This window comes from Acomys russatus, chromosome 19 (genome assembly GCF_903995435.1).
Source record: "Acomys russatus chromosome 19, mAcoRus1.1, whole genome shotgun sequence".
In the NCBI taxonomy this organism is placed as follows: domain Eukaryota; kingdom Metazoa; phylum Chordata; class Mammalia; order Rodentia; family Muridae; genus Acomys; species Acomys russatus.
Genome location: NC_067155.1, coordinates 6,177,302 through 6,200,840, shown reverse-complemented (window position 1 = coordinate 6,200,840; position 23,539 = coordinate 6,177,302). Strand labels below are relative to the sequence as shown.

The 23,539-nt window shown below is 45.1% G+C and overlaps 2 protein-coding genes and 1 pseudogene across 3 annotated transcripts in view; 2 read left to right on the top strand and 1 right to left on the bottom strand.

Annotated features, from left to right (window-relative positions):
- Positions 1 to 23,539, bottom strand: part of Ndufa3 (NADH:ubiquinone oxidoreductase subunit A3) — a 331,527-nt gene that overhangs the window by 120,581 nt on the left and 187,407 nt on the right. The gene's annotated exons all lie outside the window — the stretch shown is intronic.
- LOC127203003 (leukocyte immunoglobulin-like receptor subfamily B member 3-like) lies at positions 1,121 to 8,741 on the top strand. The gene is given in 9 exon segments (XM_051161821.1): positions 1,121 to 1,145; positions 3,816 to 4,100; positions 4,235 to 4,537; positions 4,818 to 5,102; positions 5,209 to 5,517; positions 5,747 to 5,761; positions 5,764 to 5,961; positions 8,270 to 8,484; positions 8,562 to 8,741. Coding segments are annotated over 9 exon segments (1,815 nt in total).
- LOC127203460 (leukocyte immunoglobulin-like receptor subfamily B member 3) overlaps positions 16,383 to 23,539 on the top strand; it is a 37,615-nt pseudogene continuing 30,458 nt past the window's right edge.

Sequence of the window (23,539 nt, the reverse complement as noted above, 5' to 3'; positions counted from 1 at the left end):
CATTGAATCTGTAGATTGCTTTTGGTAGGATGGCCATTTTTACTATGTTAATTCTCCCGATCCATGAGCAAGGAAGATCATTCCATCTTCTCAGGTCATCTTCAATCTCTTTCTTCAGAGTTTTGAAATTTTTTTCAAACAAGTCCTTCACTTGCTTAGTTAGAGTGACTCCTAGATATTTTATATTGCTTGTGGCTAATGTGAAGGGTGTGGTTTTCCTAATTTCTTCCTCTGCACGCTTGTCATTTGTGTTCACGTACTCTGGTGCCTCACATTTGACCATGTCCCCTGGAGGGGGAGACCCGGTGGCACTCAGAGGAAGGACAGGAGGTTACCGAGAAGAGACTTGATACCCTATGAGCATATACAGGGGGAGGTAATCCCCCTCAGGAACAATCATAGAGGAGGGGAATAAAGGGAAAAGGGGAGGGAGGGAAGAATGAGAGGACACAAGCGATGGGATAACCATTTAGATGTAACAAGAATAAATTAATAATAAAAAATTTTTAAAAAAAAGAAAACATAGACATCTTTCCTGTCTCAGAATGCCTACTGCCACTGCCATGGGAGCTGTCCATTATGATGACAACATCAGTAGAATCTTTACAAGTTTTGGAAACTTTTTTTAACCACTCAAAGCAAGCAGACAAGTGGTCAGACCCTTGTCTGAGAAATTTCCAACAGGCCAGACACCACCCCCAGACCTCTCTAACTGACATCTTCAGCTCTTCACTAGGACTCAGCCAAGACCATGCTAGTTCGCAGTAAAATTTCTGTACAAAAATCCCAATTCCTAATCCCTGGGCCTCCCCAAGCACAGGCTTGAAATTCCACTAATCCATACTCTGGAAATCCCTTCCCCAGAAAGTACTGCCCCTTAAGAAACACTATATAAAGGCTATGATTTCCCTTGTCCCTGTTGACTTATCAAGGGAACGAGGTAGCCACTCTTGGATTCATACCTCCAATAAATCTCTTTTGAGATTTACTGCCTGCTGTGACTCTCTGGTCAGAAGCAGAAGAGGAGAAAGTGGAAATGAAGAAGGAGTAGAGATCAGGCTCCTAGGCTCCTCAGCACCTCAGGTAATGGACAGAACCCTCCCTCAGAGCTGCATCGGCCATGTTGAAGACACCTCCTCTCAGAGGTATGAGACACCTGGACTCATGTTCCTCAGGATACTCTTGGGACACTGTTCCACCTCGTGGCTGGGATACCTTCCCAGCACTTGGAGTTGTGGACACCCTTCCAACCAAGTAGCAGAGGCAGTCCAAACACACTAACCACTTGGGTCCCAATAAAGCCAAACAAAACTGTGGACCTTTTAGATCATGACACCCAGGACCAAATAAAGTTTTGAAAGAAACAGAAAAACCAAGGAAAATGATGATAGTGTTGGGCCACTGAGATGGTTCAGAGTATTACAGTAATTGTATCTATTCGGCCCAGGAAGCCTAGTGCAAAGCTGCAGGCGCCACACTGGGTATAACCTAAACTGTTACCAACCTAACAATAAACTAAAATAAACTACTCTAATCCTCATAATCTACATATAGCCCAAGCACTTGCCAGTCGGACCTTCCTGGGTGGCTTCTCTCCACCTCCCGCCATCAACTGTCCACTCTTAACTCTCAACTCCCCACTACTACCATTCTCCTGGAAGTCATACCTTCCACTACCTGTTCTTCTGCCCAGCTGATGGCTAAACAGAGCTTTATTGACAGGTTGTTACATCCACTCAAGACATTCCTCCACATTGGACTACAGTTTCCTGCTACCAACTTTAAAATCTGAGTCTGACCTACAGGATTCACATTATACAAGGGAAATTTGTTACTCAGGTTGTCCCCTGACATCCACACAGGGGCTTTGACAATAGTACATGGATGTATGCACACACACACTCACTAAAAAAAAAATACATAGATAATTAATGAATGTAATTTGAAAGTCATAATGGAAATTAAATACATTTTTTAAAATACAAAAAGGAAAAAACACCAAACATACAGAAATAGTGGTGCTCAATGGTACTTCATCACTTGAGACTATAAGGAAAATATTTTTGTTTTGTTCTGTTTTGGTTTTGAGTCAGGGTTTCTCTGTATAGACTTGGCTATCCAGGACTCACTTTGTAGACCAGGCTGGCCTCCAATTACAAATATCTGCTGACCTCTGCTTCCCAAGCACTAGGATTAAAGGCAAGTGCCACCACACCCAACAGGCATGAGAAAAAGATTTTTTAATATTAGTTCTATGCAGATATATACATCAAGACCCTCAGAAATATTTAAAAATTGGAAAGAAAAAATATTTCACAAAAAAAGTGTGAAAATGAACTATAAAATAAACATAATGGAGAATATGGCTACTTTGGCAAGAGATCATATCCAAAGACCTTCTAGGTCTGTGTGATCCAGCTGGAATACTAACACACCTTTAATCTTTGAGACAGAGGAAAGGAGAACTGACCTCAAGGTCAGCCTGTTATAGAGCAAGTTGCAACAAACAAAATCTTAGGTCGAGGAATGGTAGTACAAGCCTCTGCCCAAACAATGATAGTAAAGATAGTTTAAAAATAATGTCTAATTGAGTGGCAAGAAGGCAACAAATCAGATGAACATTTGACAGAAGAGAATTCACCCAACTCTCTTGAGAAAAGTGGAAAGGGAAGCTATATAAGGGAAGATGCAGGGGGAGAGGAATGTGGGAAGGGAGGGGGAGAGACAGGGGAGGGGAAGGGGAAGAAAGGAGGGAAAGGGAGGAGGAAGAAGGGAGAGAGAGATAAAGAAGAAGCAAGGGAGCCTGGGAGGGAGGGAGGGAGAGAGGAAGAGAGGAAGGGAGGGAGGGAGAGAATAACAAAGAGAGGAAGTAGATTTCCCAGGATATATTTATATAGAGAGGGTAAATGAGAGAACAGAATAAGCCAGAGAATGAGAAGGATCCAGAAGATTAGAAGAAATTGTTGGACAGCAAGGCTTGGTGACACATGCCTTTAATCCCAGCACTTTGGAGGCAGAGGCAAGTGGATCACTATGAGTTGTAGGACAGTCTGGTCTACAGAGGGTGTTCCAAGACAGCCAGGGCTGCACAGAGAAACTCGGTCTTGAAAAGAAAAAAAAAAAAAAAACCTTCATACATGTCCTCTACCATATGGCTCTGGGTGTAATGAGAAGAGATGAGGCCAACATCGATGGTGGTGCAGAAATGTCATCTCTGCAAGGACTAATTGCAGATGATCCACTGCCTGACATAAACACAGCATTGGGGAAGTGAGATCTGCATTTCCGCTTCCTGTGGGTGCTGAAGTACAACCATCTCATGAGGAGTGCTCTGCTTCCAAGCACCACACTGTTTGCTGTCCTTCCTGACAGGCTCTGTAGCTCTGTCCTCAAGCAGAATTGCAGCATCTTGAATGATATGTCATGGCCTTCATCCTCACAGTCCTGCTCTGTCTGGGTGAGATGGGAAGACGGGGAGGATATTTTGGTATAGGAATGGCCCAGGCTCAGAGCCGAGCACTCACCCATCACGCAACACCCAGACCTTAGGTGGCTCTACAGAGGAGAGAAACAAGCCTCTCACAGGAAACTCTCTTGCAGGATTGACGCTGGACCTCAGGACACCAGTACTGGCAGGTGAGTGTCTACAGCTCTCCTGCTCTGCTCTTCACTTCATATCCAAGAGCCATGCACGGGCAGTGAGTGTGGAAACAACCACATGTGTGCTGCTGCTGCAGGTGGCTGGAGGGTCACAGGGTTTAGAAGTTCAATCTGAGGTTGGATGCCCTGGGAACTAACTGCTCATTTTCCTGCAGGGTTCCACCCTACCCCTGTCCTCAGAGCACAGCCAGACTCTGTGGTCTCCATGCAGAGTAGGATGACATTCTTGTGTGAGGGGACCACAGGAGCCAAAAATTACTCTCTATATAAAAATGGAAGCCCAGATCCATGGCGCACTGAAATTCCCCCTGAACCTGGGAACAAGGCTGAATTCTCCATCGCAAGAGTTGACCAGCACCATGCAGGGCACTATCGCTGTTACTATAGGATCCATGATGAGTTGTCAGAGTACAGTGACGTCCTGGAGCTGGTGGTGACAGGTGAGAGGAAAATGATGCTCTGTTCTCAGCCTTCACTGTTAAGAATTCAGTCTGCTCTCAGCGGTACAGCACCACCTCACAGCCCTGGAGGAAAATAAGGCCTGACACATAACTGATTCCTGCTTCTCTCCTAGGAGCATACAGTAAACCCATCCTGTCAGCCCAGCCCAGCCCTGTGGTGACCTCAGAAGGGAAGGTCACCCTCCAGTGTGCATCAGGGAAACAATATAACAGGTTCATTCTGACTAAGGAAGGACCACAAAAGCTCTCCTCAAGGCAGGACTCACAGTACAGCCATGTCAAGAAGTCCCAGGCCTTGTTCTCTGTGGGTCCAATGACCTCCAGCCAGAGGTGGACATTCAGGTGCTACAGCAATGACCGGAACAGCCCACAGGTGTGGTCAGAACCTAGTGACCCCCTGGAGCTCCTGTTCTCAGGTAAAAAGATCCAGAATGATGGTGATATGACACAGGTGCTCAGGAAGTCTGATGGGTGGTATGTGTGAGGAACCAGGGCCATTTAGTCCATGTACACATAGTATGGAAAACAGTGGGACCCAAGAAACATTGCAATGCAGAAGATGATAGCAAAACCAGGATGTCCAGGAGAGAAGTCTTTATATGGAGTTCTGCTACTCTGGGTAAGCTTAAATGCCATGCTCCATAGTGACCACTCTGTGCCACATTCAAACAGAACCACCTCCATCTCTCCTTGCAGGGAACCTCCAGAAACCCATCATCAAGGCTGAGCCAGGCTCTGTGATTGCTTCCCAAAGTTCCACAACCATCTGGTGTCAGGGAATAATGGATGCCGAAATATATGTTCTCCATAAAGAGGGAAGCCCAAAACCCAGGGGAACACAAACCCCAGAGAAGCCTGGGCACGAGGCCAAGTTTATCATCCATAATGTGACAGAGGAGCATGCAGGACAGTATCGCTGTTACTGTTACAGCTCGGCTGGTTGGTCAGAGCACAGTGACACCCTGGAACTGGTGGTGACAGGTGAGTGCAGTCAGAGACTCTGGCCCAGGCTCTGCTCTCAGGAGTATTTCCCTCCCACATTGTGTCTTTGTAAGCTCACGTAACAGTCTTCCTCCCTCTCTCCTAGGAATTCACAACTACACTAAACCCAGCTTGTCAGCCCTGCCCAGCCCTGTGGTGAACTCCGGAGGAAACGTGACCCTCCTATGTGTCTCACAGAAGCGATATGATAAGTTCATTCTCACCAAGGAAGATCAAAAGTTCTCTAGCTCTGTGGATGCACAGTATATACACCCTACTGAACAGTGCCAAGCCAATTTCTCCATGGATCACATGACTCCAAGCCACACAGGAACATTCAGATGCTATGGGTACTACATGGATACCCCACAGTTGTGGTCACGACCCAGTGAGCCCCTGGAAATAAGCATCTCAGGTGAGTCAGCCTGTCACTCATCAATGATTTTATGAGACCCTAAGCCTTTTGACACAGGCCTGCCTCTCTGGGGAGCCACAGGTACAGAAAGACTAAATGGAGAGACCAGTTTCTAAACCAGTGCCCCAGACCTGGGGAGACACAGTGACAAGTGCAGGGCAGGATGAGAGGACACAGCTGTTTGGTAAGAATCAACTCCTCAGTCCCTAGCCTGTCACCTTCCCTCTAGGGCTGTCCAAGAAGCCATCTTGCTGACTCACCAAGGTCAGATCCTGGACCCTGGAATGAGTCTCACCCTGCAGTGCTCCTCTGACATCAACTATGACAAATTTGCTCTGTACAAGGAGGGAAAATCTAACTTCACCCAGTACTCCAGTCAGTAGACTCAGGCTGGCCTCTCCTTGGCCAACTTCCCACTGGCCATCCAGAGAAAGAGAGATTTAGGCTGAGCAGGAACAGTGGGGCAATTGGATGACATTGAAAGCAAGGAACTCAGAAAGCCACAATCCCCATCCTGCCTCTTAGGCCCTGAGGGAAAAAAAATCCCACCAACGTGGAGAGAACCCAGAAGGCTAAATAAACCCTTTGCTGGAATGTCTGTGCAAGATGTGATGTAGCTTGTTATGGACTTGATACAGCTGCTTCTGGATAATCTGACTTGAAAAACCCCTTCCATTTATAACCTGCTGTGTCATTGAATACAAAGGGGGAAACCTGGCCCACAGGTCTAAGGGTTTTCCCCATGCTGGCCATGGCCGTGGCCTCTCCAGACAGAGAAGCCTCCGCAGTGTGTCAGGCCCACAGCGTGGTGACATGTTTAAGGGAGGAACACAGGTCCATGGCAGGACCTTCAGGCTCCATCCCTCTAATTCAGGGAGGTTAGTTCTGCACCAGAGAACCTGGCTGAAGATCAGAGTCCTTCAGTTCAACTCCCACTCTGCCACTTCCAGTCAGGTGATCTGAGGCAGGTGACTTGCTAAGTAGGAAAAAAAGACAAACCCTTGTTTCATGACTGTGAGCATTAGAGATGGTGAGTGTAAATACCCAGCATGTGTCTGTCACAAAGCAAGTACTCACAGAAGCAGCAATGTCCCCACTTATGATGTCACTTGTGCCTCAGGACTGGAAAGTTACCCGAAGTTTCTAACAGGAGTCTCTGTGACATTTCTCCTGCTCCTCATAATTCTGATCTTTCTCCTACGACAAAGACATCAGAGAAATTTCAGGAAGAATGGTGAGGAGAGTGTGGGCAACTTGGGTCGAAGGAGGTGGTTGGTTCCCCAATGAACATCCAAACAGGATTTCAGGATGTCAGTTCCAGGGACACCTCTAGCTGGGGCAGGATAGCTTAGAAACACTTGCATATCTCAGAAAGCACTTAATATCAGAACTTGTGCAATGTCAGGTGTTCTGTAAACTGTGCCATGTTCAGAGACATTTGCTCACTTGCCCTTGAATTGTAAAAGTTGCTTCCTTTCTTCCCTGCTCATGCCTGGTGGAGGGGCTTGCCACTCTCCTAAATAAGACTCCTCTCTTTGCAGCCCAGAAAGAGGCAGAACTGCAACTACCTGCAAGAGTTTCAGAGCCAGTAACCAGGGACAGATGCCCCCAGAAGAGATAAATCATGACTAGAGACCTAGACATGTGTCTGCCTGACACATCACACTGAAAACTGATGTCTCTGTTTCTCTAGGTCCAGCCCATCTGCTGACACCCAGAAAGAAAGCCATTGTAAGAGAAAGAGAATTTGGGGTAAAGGGTGTCTGAGGTCTCAGAATCACAGGGGTGCTGGAGAGGACATGTGGTGTTCACTGTGTGGGTCTGAACTTCACAATATAGGTTCTCTCATAATCACAGCACTCCCTGGTTCTCTGGAATTATCTCGGGGCAAGAAAGGATGGATGCAGAGGTCTGAGACATCCTTTGACCCTAGTTGGGAGACAAGCTGGTTGTTCTCTTATGACAGATGCTTCAGTGGAGGACATTCGACATACAGATGGTGTGGATATGGACAGTTGGTTGAGATCCTGGTCCCCATTGGCAGTGATAAAACTTATGGTGTAGATTACTGCAGGGGGCCTTTTTGGTTCTCCTTCCCGCAGCCATCAGCAATATCCAATGCTGTCCTCTCCCTCCCTTCTGCAAGAACCTGCACCATGTGTTTTATGGCCTCTGTTTCTCCTCGTTTTCTTCACATTACAATCTTCCTCCATCCTATGCATTTTTTGGTATTTAGGCATTTGTCTGATTGTCCTATTAAGGGGAAACCTTGGGTAGAGAAGGCTACAGAGACATCTAAGGGTCCAGAAAATATGAATATGGGACAGAGCAAAACCAAAGGAACCTGGCCAGAATTTGGGGGCCATTTCATAGTTTTTTTGTGTGTGTATGTGTGTTTTGCTTGGATGTATGTCTCTGCGTCACATGCCTGAAATATCCTCCCAGAGGCTACTAGTGTGTGTCCAATATCCAGCAATTAGAGTTACAGTTGATTAGAGGCAGCCATATGGGTTTGGGGAAACCCACTCAGGTTCTTGGAAGTGGGGCCACTGCTCTTATTCATGGAGCAATCTCTCCAGTCCCCAGAAATGTGTTTTCAGGAATAGGGACTGTGTGGCTGAATCCAAGACAGCAAGGGCTAGATAGAGTGTCAGGTTAAGCCTCAACTGTAGAAAGGAAGCCCAGCTAGATCCCACCAAGGAGGCAGTAATCTAAATGGTTCAGTCTAGTCATTCTGTGGGAAACTTGTCAGAGGAGATCCCCAGAGGAGCAGGGAGACACTATCTCTACCTCACTACTTCCCTCCAACAGAGACTACCTGAGGAAGACCTGCAGGAAGAGACATATGCCCAGGTGAAAACCTCCAGGATCAGGAAGGAAAGAACACCCTTAACTTCTGCCATGTCAAGTGAATGTCCAAACACAAAAGGTGGACAAGCAGAAGAGGACAGAGAAGTGCAAAATCAGGTGAGTCCTGTCTGTCAGAGACCTACATATTCTCCCAAACCAAACATACACCTTCCTCTCACTCTCTTCCACTGCAGGCTGCCAAATCCAAGGAGCCCGAGAGTATGACCTATGCCCAGCTCTGCATCAGGACGCTCAGCACAGGGAGAACTACACCTCCTCCCTCCCAGGCAGGGGAAGGTCCAGAGGAGCCCAGTATATATGCTGATCTGGCAGCTGCTCATGCAGAGGCTGTACCCAAGGACAATATGCAATGACATGCATGCCAAGATGGATAACAGGCCACCAAAAGATTCTGAAAACTTTGGGGAACCCGTATGAGCTTTAACTAAAAACACACAGCTTGGAAATGATGCCAGAGATTTCTCAATATTCAAGTGAAATGAGAAATTAATCGAAGGGAAGAGTTTTCCATTAAGTGCTAATTCTAATGGCATTTCTCGACAAAGCAATGAAGTAAGAAAATTTACAAGCATACTTAAACAGTCTTACAATTCCAACTGATGAAAGACTGAAGCAGGAAAATTGCCTTTGTTTTATGGCTATCTTGGGATATCTAGTAAAATTCATGACAGTCTGGGCCACATAGTGAGACGTTTCAAAAAAAAAAAAAAGCATCAGCCACCAAAGGAATCAGTTATGGTAGACACCTTAAATCATAGCATTTTGGAGTGGTGGACAGGAAGATCTAGAGATCTGAGTCATTTCCAGATACATAGATTAGAAGGAAGAGGTTAACCTGGAACACATCAGACTGCCAAAAAATTAATAAATAGATCAGGTTTGGTGCCCCATGCCTTCAATTTCAGAATGAAGGATGTAGAAACAAGACAGGTCTATGTGAATCTGAGGTTACCTGGTCTACACAGTGAGTTCCAGGACAGACAAGAATACATAGAGAAACATTTGACTCAAAGAGTAAGTAAATAAGATAGGCCTGGCATTTTGGCTCAGCACGTAAACACACTTGCCACCATGCTCGATTGCTTAAATTCAATCTACAGGAGTAGTTTGAAGAGAAATTTGAGTTTAACCATTTGGTCTCTGTCCTCCACCTGAGTCCTCTGTGTCATCCCGACACCCTGTAACTAAATAAAACAATCATAAAAACTAACAAATAAGCACAAATGAAAGCTTGTTGTATTGATATAAGCTGGTAAACACAACAGAACTGTCCTCAAACGTGCTGTGCTCCAGCCTCAGCTCCTGTCATATACAGTATATTCACTTTAATTTCTAAAAGATTTGTACTGTTTTATTTATGCCGATGTATATGTGTCTCTGTGACTATACATCACGTGTGCAGGTGACCATGGAGAAAAGAGTGGGCACTGAAGCTGGAATTATAGGTATTTGGGAGCTACCTGCTGTGGGGACTAGGAAATAAAAGCAGGCCCTATACAGGAATGGAATATGCTCTTAATGACAGAGCCATCTCCACAGGCTCCCTATATTTGTTCAAAAAGTATTCACAGCAGGAAACTATGAACAATTTTATAGTGGCATATTAGGGGATATACATAAAATGGGCAAGTCCCTTGCTAACAGTAAGCTTTCTGTGTGGAGTGCCACACATTGAACACACGGTCACTAGAAAAGTTCCCCCTTTGGAAATTCTTTCTGCAAGTTTCACTGGTGATTTTTCCCAATTGCTTGTCTATTTGAAATAAAAACATTATGAAACTAGAGCAAGAGGCAACAGTGCTCACCATAGTTTATCCGATGAGAAAGTAATTATTAATAAAAACACAAAAAGAACACTGAAACTCATGGGAAGAAAGCTCTAGCTCATCTACCTAGATGTAATCACTTAAATTTTATTTTATAAATTCAAAAATAAAATTCAGTACCAAGATCAGGTAAACAAATTAAATAGTCCTATATCTCTTAATGAAATCGAGAAAGTCATCAAAAGTCTCCCAACCAAAAAGAGCCCAGGCAGGACGGATTCAGTACAGAATTCTACAAGACCTTCAAAAATGGGCTAATATCAATTCTCTTTAAACTCTTTCACAAAATAGAAACCTAAGGGACATTGCCAAACTCAATCCATGAGTCCATGGTCACCTTGACACCTAATCCACAGAAAGACTCTACAAAAAAAGAGAATTTAAGACTAATTTTTCTTATGAACATTGACACAAATATATTCACTAAAATACTCACAAACCAAATGCAGGAAGACATCAAAAATATTATTCACCATGACCAAGTAGGCTTCATACCAGGCATGCAGGCGTGGTTCAATATATAGAAATCCATCAATGTAATCCTTCATATATGTAAACTGAAGGGGAAAAACCACATGATCATCTCCTTAAATGCTGAAGGAGGGGTTAGGATGGAGAGATGGTGAGGGAGAGGGCTTTAATTTGGAAGTAAAGAATTCAAACTGCAGAACAAGCAGGTAACTAATGTTGCTAATCCCACTACATGGGAATAGCTCTGAGATACAAATGTCTATGCATATACAAGGCTTCATGTTGGTCACAGATTCTCTATGACTTATAATTAGAGGTCATACTTAGTATGGCATGAAGGAAGATTTGCAGATGTCACCTATTTTCCACTAGGATCCTGTTCCTGAGAGAGGACAAGAGAGGGAGGGGGGAGGGGAGAGAGAGGAGTAGAAAGAGTTTTCTCGTACTTTTTTTCTTTGATCAACACTGATTTATTGAATACACCCATGTTTATTATGTGTATCATTTATTTTTCATGCAAGGATGATATACCCACCTATTTTTAGTTCAGGATTTTGTGTCTTTCCCTGGCTAGAAAGAATCTGCACATCCAGACTCATAAATGACTAAGTAGTGCTCTATTCTTTCCAAAGAGCCTTGGCTGAACTACCACAGAAAGATTTATTGAAAGAATTTTGCAATGAGAGAGAGGAGAGTAGAAATGCTTGCCACACTTCTAATTTTAGATGAAAGGCACTCAAGTTGTTTCCACTTAATATAACGATGGCTATAGGTTGTTGTGTATAGTCTTGATTATTTTTAGATACGCGCAACTACTCCTTAAGTCTTCACAATTGTTATTATGAATGCACATAGATCTTTACCACAGACATTTTCGCATCAATCTTGGTGGTTATGTGGTTTCTCTCCTTATGTCCTTTATATGGTGTATGGCGTGTGGAACCACGGCTGCCTTCCTGAGATGAAAGCAATTTGATTATAATGTATAATCTAATGTGTTCCTAAATTTGCTTGGCATATATTTTATTAATAACGTATTCATCTGTACTTGTTAAAGAAAAAAAAGATATGTTTGATAGATAAGAGTGAGTCATGAGCTTCCCACCTTGTTCTCACCTGAAATCTCGCCATGGCATTCTTCTGAGAACTTGTGTGTCTGTGTTTCCTCTCACTTGTACATTCCCATCACAATGTTATTCATTGCCTCTTGATCTGAGTGGCCATCCCTTTCTATAGCCATCACCCCCTGGAATTGATCAGTGGCACTTGTGTCAGCTCCAGGCTTCTGGCTAGATTGGATGGACACCTCATCTGTAACAGGTTGCTCAACATGTCTTTGGGAGAAAAGTAGTATGTCTACCAAAGGTTTTCCTTCTCCCCTGGTACTGCACAGACATCTCAAAGAGAAGTCACCCTTAAGGATACCAGTCTAGAGACTTTAAACAGGGATCACAGGGTGCTGTTTTTCTAAGTATTTGGATGAGTTAGGCAGTCATAATTGATATCAGAAAGATACATGGACACCTGTCTCTCAAGTTCCTAGGTTGATACTTTCTGCATCACTAGGGATAAATTCCTGAATGTCTCTGCTGGCACAAGGAGGCAGAGCTAGGCAGTTCATTCTTTCCCTAAACCTACCCTCTCCAACACTCTTATGCAGGTTTCCCTCCCTCTCACACTCTGCCATGGGAGAACTCAGCTCCACACGTTCACATTCTATCCATCCTTCTCCTCTGAAGAGGGTTCTGAGCAACACACTCAGATCAGGAAATAATTGATTAAGGGTTTGGATTTCCTCTATTAACTTTAAAATCTGCAGTGGGTCTCTGAGCATTGACCACATCTCAGGACTTTTTTTTCATTAAATAGAACATCTGCATGCTCATGAGCAGGTCAGCATTAATGGACCAAGGATGAACACTCCTGTACCTTTGGACTTGGTTTGAGTGTAAGGGTGCAATAATACCCATGATTTGTTCTCATTCCTTTGTCAGAATGAATATTCCATAACTGTATTTTGACCCACAGTTGAGAGACATGGTCATACTGAGGTGACTAAGTAGCTGCAGAAGATAGAAAATATCAGTGTACTGTTCAGTTCTTGAAGAAAACAGCATCAGCCACGGCTGTATTGTGATGGTATTTTAAGGGTTCACCTGCTGCTGAGGCCATAGACACATCAAAGGGTCTTAGGTGTGGCCCTGAGCTTGACACCCTCAGGGGAGAGCCATGGTACTCTGCCTCAAGCTTCAGCTTTGGACATCAATAGTAATCTACCCCAATGCGATGGTGCCCATCCCCAAGCTGCAGCAGCCCATGTCCAAGCTACAGTGGCCTGCAGCTACCCAAAAGCTTCTGCTATCCACTGCATCCCCCAGCCCTGTGACATGCTACCTTCCCCAGCTGCAGGCAGCCCTCTGCCCTCCACCAATGCCATAAAGCCCACTAAACCACCAGCCCAAAGATCTATGAACACCTGGCCACTAAAATTTCAAGTGGCTCACTGCCAGTCCTCCTCATTTCCTTGGAGCAGTCAGCCCCTCCTTCCTGCCCTGGGGTGTGGAACCAGGAGACAAAATGGTGGTTCTTGTTAGTGTCCCAGTGGGATCTGTCCATGGTGACTATTCCTGCCTCAGCAGAGTGGTATGAAAACATGGACACCTTTTCTGACTCAGAATGACTATTGCTACTGCCATGGGAGCTGTCCATTATGATGACAACATAAGTAGAATCTTTATAAGTTTTGGAAACTTTGTAAACTTTTTTAACCACTCAAAGCAGAAATGTGGTCAGACCTTTGTCTTAGAAATCTCCAACAGGCCAGACACCACCCCCAGACCTCTTTAACTGACATCTTCAGCTCCTCATTAGAACTCAGCAAAGACCATGCTAATTTGCAGTAAAATTTCTGTAGGATGAACCCAATTCCAAATCCCTGGGCTATCCCAGGCATGGGCTTGAAATTCCACCAATCCACACTCTGGAAATCCCTTCCCCAAGAAAGGTCTGGAGGATAAGGAACACTATATAAAGGCTATGTTTTCCCTTATCCCTGTTGACTTCTCAAGGGAGCGAGGCAACCACTCTTGGATTCATACCTCCAATAAATCTCTTTTAAGAGATTTACTGCCTGCTGTGACTCTCTGGTCAGAAGCAGAAGAGGAGAAAGTAGAAATAAAGAAGGAGTGGAGATCAGGCTCCTAGGCTCCTCAGCACCTCAGGTAATGGACAGAACCCTCCCTCAGCTGCGCTGTCTATGGTGAAGAGCCCTCCTCTCAGAGCTGTGAGATACCTGGACTCATGTTCCTCAGGATACTCTTGGGAGATTGTTCCACCTCATGGCTGGGATACCTTCCCAGCACTTGGAGTTGTGAACACCCTTCCAATCAAGTAGCAGAAGGCAGTCCAAACACACTAACAAACTAAATTCCAAGAAAGCCAAACAAAACTGTGGACCTTTTGGAGCAGGACACACAGGACCAAATAAAGTTTTGAAAGAAACAGAAAAAACAAGGAAAATGATGATAGTGTTGGGCCACTGAGATGGTTCAGAGTATTACAGTAATTGTATCTATTCGGCCCAGGAAGCCTAGTGCAAAGCTGCAGGCACCACACTGGGTATAACCTAAACTGCTACCAATCTAACAATAAACTAAAATAAACTACTCTAATCCTCATAATCTACATATAGCCCAAGCACTTGCCATTCTGATCTTCCTGGGTGGCTTCTCTCCACCTCCTGCCATCAACTGTCCACTCTTGACTCTCAACTCCCCACTACTACCATTCTCCTGGAAGTCACACCTGCACAGGCAGTGAGTGTGGAAACAACAAGAGGTATGCTGATGCTACAGGCGGCTGGAGGGTCATGGGGTTGAGAACTGTAATCTGGGGATGGATGCCCTGAAAACTAACTGCTCATTTTCCTTCAGGGCTTCTCCCTATCCCTGTCCTCAGAGCACAACCAGACTCTGTGGTCTCCATGCAGAGTAGGGTGTTCTTCTGCCCAGCTGATGGCTAAACAGAGCTTTATTGACAGGTTGTTACATCCACCCAAGACATTCCTCCACATTAGACTATAGTTTCCTGCTACCAACTTTAAAACCTGAGTCTGACCTACAGGATTCACATTATACAAGGGAAATTTGTTACTCAGGTTGTCCCCTGACCTCCACACAGGTGTTTTGACACAAATGCATGGACGTATGTACACACAAATACACAGATAATTAACAAATGTAATTTGAAAGTTATAATGGAAATTAAACACATAAAGAATACAAAAAATCACCAAACATACAGAAATAGTGGTGCTCAGTGGGACTTCATTACTTGAAACTATAAGGAAATATTTCTCTTTTGTTCTGTATTGTTTTTGAGACAGGGTTTCTCTGTATAGGCTTGGCAATCCTGGACTCCCTTTTTGGACCAGGTTGGCCTTCAACTCACAAATATCCACTGGCCTCTGCTTTCCAAGTGCTGGGATTAAAGGCATGTGCCACCACACACAACAGGCATGAGGAAAAGAATATTTAATATTTGTTCTTTGCAGATATATACAGCAAGACACTCCTCAGAAATAGTTAAAAATATTGGAAAGAAAAAATATTTCACAAAAAAAATTGTGAAAATGAATTGTACAAGACTTAATGGAGAATATGGCTGCTTTGGCAAGAGATCATATCCAAAGACCTTCTAGGTCTATGTGATCCAGCTGGAATACTAACACACCTTTAATCTTTGAGACAGAGGAAAGGAGAACTGAGCTTGAGGCCAGCCTGTTATAGAACCAGTTGCAAGAAAGTAAATCTTACTTCCAGGAGTGGCAGTACAAGCCTTTGCCCAAACAATGACAGTAAAGATACTTTGAAAATGATGTCTAATTGAATGGCAAAAAACTGAAAAATTGAGAAACATTTGACAGAATAGAATTCACCCAACTCTCTGGAGAAAAGTGGAAAGGGAAGCTCCATAAGGGATAATGCAGGGGGGGACGGGGGAATGGAGGGAGGAAGAGAGAGACAGGGTAGAAGAGGAAAGGGAAAGGTGGAAGAAAGGAGGGAAAGAGAGGATGAAGGGCGGAGAAAGAGAGAAAGAGGAAGAAAGAGAGCCAGGGAGGGAAGAGGAAGAGAGAGAGAGAGAGAGAGAGAGAGAGAGAGAGAGAGTGACAAAGAGAGGAGGCAGATTTCCCAGGATATATTTACAGAGAGAGGGTAAATGAGAGAACCGAACAAGCCAGAGAATGAGAAGGATCCAGAAGATTAGAAGAAATTGTTGGACAGCAAGGCTTCATGACACATGCCTTTAATCCCAGCACTTTTGAGGCAGAGGCACGTGGATCACTATGAGTTGTAGGCCAATCTTGTCTACAGAGTGTGTTCTAAGACAGCCAGGGCTGCACAGAGAAACTCTATCTCGAAAAGCAATAAAACAAAACACAAAAAATTCATACAAGTCATCTACCATATGGCTCTGGGTGTAATGAGGAGAGGTGAGGCAGACATTAACGGTGGTGCAAAAATGTCATCTCTGCAAGAACTAATTGCAGAGGATCCACTGCCTGACATAAACACAGCATTGGGGAAGTGAGATCTGCATTTCCGCTTCCTGTGGGTGCTGAAGTACAACTATCTCATGAGGAGTGCTCTGCTTCCAAGCACCACACCCTGTTTGCTGTCTCTCCTGACAGGCTCTGTAGCTCTGTCCTCAAGCTGAATTGCAGCCTCTTGAATGATATGTCATGGCCTTCATCCTCACAGTCCTGCTCTGTCTGGGTGAGATGGGAAGACGGGGAGGATACTGTGGTCTAGGAATGACCCAGGCTCGGAGCCAAGCACTCACCCATCAGACAACACCCAGACCTTAGGTAGCTTTACAGAGGAGAGAAACAAGCCTCTCACAAGAGACTTTATTGCAGGATTGACTCTGGACCTCAGGACACCAGTACTGGCAGGTAAGTGTCCACAGCTGTCCTGACTTGCTCTTCTCTTCATATCCAGGAGCCATGCGTGGACAGTGAGTGTGGAAAGAACAAGAGGTATGCTGATGCTGCAGGCGGCTGGAGGGTCATGGGGTTGAGAACTGTAATCTGAGGATGGATGCCCTGAAAACTAACTGCTCATTTTCCTTCAGGGTTCCTCCCTATCCCTGTCCTCAGAGCACAACCAGACTCTGTGGTCTCCATGCAGAGTAGGGTGACCTTCTTATGTGAGGGGACCACAGGAGCCAAAAATTACTCTCTATATAAAAAGGGAAGCCCAGATCCATGGCGCACTGAAATTCCCCCTGAGCCTGGGAACAAGGCTGAATTCTTCATTCCAAGAGTTGACCAGCACCATGCAGCGTATTATCGCTGTTACTATCAGACCGATGATGGTGGATGGTCAGAGTACAGTGACCTCCTGGAGCTGGTGGTGACAGGTGAGAGGAAAAATGATGCTCTGTTCCCAGCCTTCACTGTTAAGAATTCAGTCTGCTCTCAGCGGTGCAGCACCACCTCACATCCTGAGAGGAAAATAACGCCTCACACATAACTGATTCCTCCTTCTCTCCTAGGAGCATACAGCAAACCCAGCTTGTCAGCCCAGCCTAGCCCTGTAGTGACCTCAGGAGGGAAGGTCACCCTCCAGTGTGTTTCAGGGCAACAATATAACAGGTTCATTCTGACCAAGGAAGGACCACAGAAGCCCTCCAAAAAGTGGGACTCACAGTACAGCCATGTCAAGAAGTCCCAGGCCTCGTTCTCTGTGGGTCCAGTGACCTCCAGCCAGAGGTGGACCTTCAGGTGCTACAGCTGTGACTGGAAGAACCCACATGTATGGTCAGAACCTAGTGACCATCTGGAGCTCCTGTTCTCAGGTAAACACCCCCAAAATGATGCTGAAATGAGACAGGTGCTAAGGGAGCCTGACGGGCAGTGTAAAGGAGGAACCACAGCCATTTAGACCACTGACACATAGCATGAAAAACAGTGAGACCCAAGAAACATTGCAATGCAGAAGATGAGAGCAAAGTGTTTATGTGGAGTTCTACTACTCTGGTTGAGCTTACATGCCATGCTCCATAGTGACCACTCTGTGCCACATTCAAACAGAACCACCTCCATCTCTCCTTGCAGGGAACCTCCAGAAACCCATCATCAAGGCTGAGCCAGGCTCTGTGATTGCTTCCCAAAGTTCCACAACCATCTGGTGTCAGGGAATAATGGATGCTGAAATATATGTTCTCCATAAAGAGGGAAGCCCAAAACCCAGGGGAACACAAACCCCAGAGAAGCCTGGGCACGAGGCCAAGTTTATCATCCATAATGTGACAGAGGAGCATGCAGGACAGTATCGCTGTTACTGTTACAGCTCGGCTGGTTGGTCAGAGCACAGTGACACCCTGGAACTGGTGGTGACAGGTGAGTGCACAGTCAGAGACTCTGGCCCAGGCTCTGCTCTCAGGAGTATTTCCCTCCCACATTGTGTCTTTGTAAGCTCACGTAACAGTCTTCCTCCCTCTCTCCTAGGAATTCACAATTACACTAAACCCAGCTTGTCAGCCCTGCCCAGCCCTGTGGTGAACTCCGGAGGAAACGTGACCCTCCTATGTGTCTCACAGAAGCGATATGATAAGTTCATTCTCACCAAGGAAGATCAAAAGTTCTCTAGCTCTGTGGATGCACAGTATATACACCCTACTGAACAGTGCCAAGCCAATTTCTCCATGGATCACATGACTCTAAACCACACAGGAACATTCAGATGTTATGGGTACTACATGGATACCCCACAGTTGTGGTCACGACCCAGTGAGCCCCTGGAAATAAGCATCTCAGGTGAGTCAGCCTGTCACTCATCAATGATTTTATGAGACCCTAAGCCTTTTGACACAGGCCTGTCTCTCTGGGGAGCCACAGGTAGAGAAAGACTAAATGGAGAGACCGGTTTCTAAACCAGTGCCCCAGACCTGGGGAGACACAGTGACAAGTGCAGGGCAGGATGAGAGGACACAGCTGTTTGGTAAGAATCAACTCCTCGGTAAACTTTAAACCCCTACCCAGATCTAGCAAATGGTCAGAACAGTCTCCACACTTAAGTGAAGAGTGGGATATGACTCTCTCACGTACTCTGGTGCCTCACATTTGACCATGTCCCCTGGAGGGGGAGACCTGGTGTCACTCAGAGACACCAGACAGCAGGTTCCCGAGAAGAGACTTGATACCCTATGAGCATATACAGGGGGAGGTAATCCCCCTCAGGAATAGTCATAGGGGAAAGTAATAAGGGGAAAAGGGGAGGGAGGGAAGAATGGGAGGATACAAGGGATGGGATAACCATTAAGATGTAACAAGAATAAATTAATAAAAAAATTTTTAAAAAAAGAATCAACTCCACAGTCCCTAGCCTGTCACCTTCCCTCTAGGGCTGTCCAAGAAGCCATCTTGCTGACTCACCAAGGTCAGATCCTGGACCCTGGAATGAGTCTCACCCTGCAGTGCTCCTCTGACATCAACTATGACAAATTTGCTCTGTACAAGGAGGGAAAATCTAACTTCACCCAGTACTCCAGTCAGTAGACTCAGGCTGGCCTCTCCTTGGCCAACTTCCCACTGGCCATCCAGAGAAAGAGAGATTTAGGCTGAGCAGGAACAGTGGGGCAATTGGATGACATTGAAAGCAAGGAACTCAGAAAGCCACAATCCCCATCCTGCCTCTTAGGCCCTGAGGAAAAAAAAAATCCCACCAACGTGGAGAGAACCCAGAAGGCTAAATAAACCCTTTGCTGGAATGTCTGTGCAAGATGTGATGTAGCTTGTTATGGACTTGATACAGCTGCTTCTGGATAATCTGACTTGAAAAACCCCTTCCATTTATAACCTGCTGTGTCATTGAATACAAAGGGGGAAACCTGGCCCACAGGTCTAAGGGTTTTCCCCATGCTGGCCATGGCTGTGGCCTCTCCAGACAGAGAAGCCTCCGCAGTGTGTCAGGCCCACAGCGTGGTGACATGTTTAAGGGAGGAACACAGGTCCATGGCAGGACCTTCAGGCTCCATCCCTCTAATTCAGGGAGGTTAGTTCTGCACCAGAGAACCTGGCTGAAGATCAGAGTCCTTCAGTTCAACTCCCACTCTGCCACTTCCAGTCAGGTGATCTGAGGCAGGTGACTTGCTAAGTAGGAAAAAAAGACAAACCCTTGTTTCATGACTGTGAGCATTAGAGATGGTGAGTGTAAATACCCAGCATGTGTCTGTCACAAAGCAAGTACTCACAGAAGCAGCAATATCCCCACTTATGATGTCACTTGTGCCTCAGGACTGGAAAGTTACCCGAAGTTTCTAACAGGAGTCTCTGTGACATTTCTCCTGCTCTTCATAATTCTGATCTTTCTCCTACGACAAAGACATCAGAGAAATTTCAGGAAGAATGGTGAGGAGAGTGTGGGCAACTTGGGTCGAAGGAGGTGGTTGGTTCCCCTATGAACATCCAAACAGGATTTCAGGATGTCAGTTCCAGGGACACCTCTAGCTGGGGCAGGATAGCTTAGAAACACTTGCATATCTCAGAAAGCACTTAATATCAGAACTTGTGCAATGTCAGGTGTTCTGTAAACTGTGCCGTGTTCAGAGACATTTGCTCACTTGCCCTTGAATTGTAAAAGTTGCTTCCTTTCTTCCCTGCTCATGCCTGGTGGAGGGGCTTGCCACTCTCCTAAATAAGACTCCTCTCTTTGCAGCCCAGAAAGAGGCAGAATTGCAACTACCTGCAAGAGTTTCAGAGCCAGTAACCAGGGACAGATGCCCCCAGAAGAGATAAATCATGACTAGAGACCTAGACATGTGTCTGCCTGACACATCACACTGAAAACTGATGTCTCTGTTTCTCTAGGTCCAGCCCATCTGCTGATGCCCAGAAAGAAAGCCATTGTAAGAGAAAGAGAATTTGGGGTAAAGGGTGTCTGAGGTCTCAGAATCACAGGGGTGCTGGAGAGGACATGTGGTGTTCACTGTGTGGGTCTGAACTTCACAATATAGGTTCTCTCATAATCACAGCACTCCCTGGTTCTCTGTAACTATCTCGGGGCAAGAAAGGATGAATGCAGAGGTCTGAGACATCCTTTGACCCTAGTTGGGAGACAAGCTGGTTGTTCTCTTATAACAGATGCTTCAATGGAGGACATTCGACATATAGATGGTGTGGATATGGACAGTTGGTTGAGATCCTGGTCCCCATTGGCAGTGATAAAACTTATGGTGTAGATTACTGCAGGGGGTCTTTTTGGTTCTCCTTCCCGCAGCCATCAGCAATATCCAATGCTGTCCTCTCCATCCTTTCTGCAAGAACCTGCACCATGTGTTTTATGGCCTCTGTTTCTCCTCGTTTTCTTCACATTACAAGCTTCCTCCATCCTATGCATTTTTTGGTATTTAGGCATTTGTCTGATTGTCCTATTAAGGGGAAACCTTGGGTAGAGAAGGCTACAGAGACATCTAAGGGGCCAGAAAATACAGATATGGGACAGAGCAAAACCAAAGGAATCTGGCCAGAATTTGGGGAGTCGTTTCATAGTTCATTTTTTGTGTATGTGTGTTTTGCCTGTATATATGTCTCTGCATCACATGCCTGAAATAGCCTCCCAGAGGCTACTAGTGTGTATCCAATATCCAGCAATTAGAGTTACAGTTGATTAGAGGCAGCCATATGGGTTCTGGGAAACACACTCAGGTCCTTTGGAAGTGGGGCCACTGCTCTTATTCATGGAGCAGTCTCTCCAGCCCTCAGAAATGTATTTTCAGGAACAGGGACTGTGTGGCTGAATCCAAGACAGCAAGGGCTAGATAAAGTGTCAGGTGAAGCCTCGACTGTAGAAAGGAAGCCCAGCTAGATCCCACCAAGGAGGCAGTAATCTAAATGGTTCAGTCTAGTCATTCTGTGGGAAACTTGTCAGAGGAGATCCCCAGAGGAGCAGGGAGACACTATCTCTACCTCACTACTTCCCTCCAACAGAGACTACCTGAGGAAGACCTGCAGGAAGAGACATATGCCCAGGTGAAAACCTCCAGGATCAGGAAGGAAAGAACACCCTTAACTTCTGCCATGTCAAGTGAATGTCCAAACACAAAAGGTGGACAAGCAGAAGAGGACGGAGAGGTGCAAAATCAGGTGAGTCCTGTCTGTCAGAGACCTACATATTCTCCCAAACCAAACATACACCTTCTTCTCACTCTCTTCCACTGCAGGCTGCCAAATCCAAGGAGCCCGAGAGTATGACCTATGCCCAGCTCTGCATCAGGACACTCAGCACAGGGAGAACTGTACCTCCTCCCTCCCAGGCAGGGGAAGGTCCAGAGGAGCCCAGTGTGTATGCTGATCTGGCAGCTGCTCATGCAGAGGCTGTGCCCAAGGACAAGATGCAATGACATGCATGCCAAGATGGATAACAGGCCACCAAAAGATTCTGAAAACTTTGGGGAACCCATATGAGCTTTAACTAAAATCACACAGCTTGCAAATGATGCCAGAGATTTCTCAATATTCAAGTGAAATGAGAAATTAATCGAAGGGAAGAGTTTTCCATTAAGTGCTAATTCTAATGGCATTTCTCGACAAAGCAATGAAGTAAGAAAATTTACAAGCATAGTTAATCAATCTTACAATTCCAACTGATGAAAGACTGAAGCAGGAAAATTGCCTTTGTTTTATGGCTATCTTGGGATACCTAGTAAAATTCATGACAGTCTGGGCCACATAGTGAGACGTTTCAAAAAAAAAAAAAAGCATCAGCCACCAAAGGAATCAGTTAAGGTAGACACCTTAAATCATAGCATCTAGAGATCTGAGCCATTTTCAGATACATAGATTAGAAGGAAGAGGTTAACCTGGAACACATCAGACTGCCAAAAAAATTAATAAATAGATCAGGTTTGGTGCCCCATGCCTTCAATTTCAGAATGAAGGATGTAGAGACAAGGCAGATCTATGTGAATCTGAGGTTACCTGGTCTACACAGTGAGTTCCAGGACAGACAAGAATACATAGAGAAACATTTGACTCAAAGAGTGAAGTAAATAAAATGGGCCTGGCATTATGGCTCAGCATGTAAACACACTTGCCATCATGCTCGATTGCTTAAATTCAATCTACAGGAGTACTTTAAAGAGAAAATTAAGTTTAACCATTTGTTCTCTGTCCTCCACCTGAGTCCTTTGTGTCATCCCGACACCCTGTAACTAAATAAAACAATCATAAAAACTAACAAATGAAAGCTTGCTGTATTGATTTAACCTGGTAAACGCAACAGAACTGCCCTTAAACGTGCTGTCCTCCAGCCTCAGCTCCTGTCATATACAGTATATTCACTTTAATTTCTAAAAGATTTGTACTGTTTTATTTATGCCGATGTATATGTGTCTCTGTGACTATACATCATGTGTACAGGTGACCATGGAGAAAAGAGTGGGCACTGAAGCTGGAATTATAGGTATTTGGGAGCTACCTGCCGTGAGGACTAGGAAATAAAAGCAGGCCCTATACAGGAATGGTATATGCTCTTAATGACAGAGCCATCTCCACAGCCTCCCTGCATTTGTTCAAAATGTATTCACAGCAGGAAACTATGAACAATTTTATAGTGGCATATTAGGGGATATACATAAAATGGGCAAGTCCCTTGCTAACAGTAAGCTTTCTGTGTGGAGTGCCACACATTGAACACACGGTCACTAGAAAAGTTCCCCCTTTGGAAATTCTTTCTGCCAGTTTCACTGGTGATTTTTCCCAATTGCTTGTCTATTTGAAATAAAAACATTATGAAACTAGAGCAAGAGGCAACAGTGCTCACCATAGTTTATCCAATGAGAAAGTAATTATT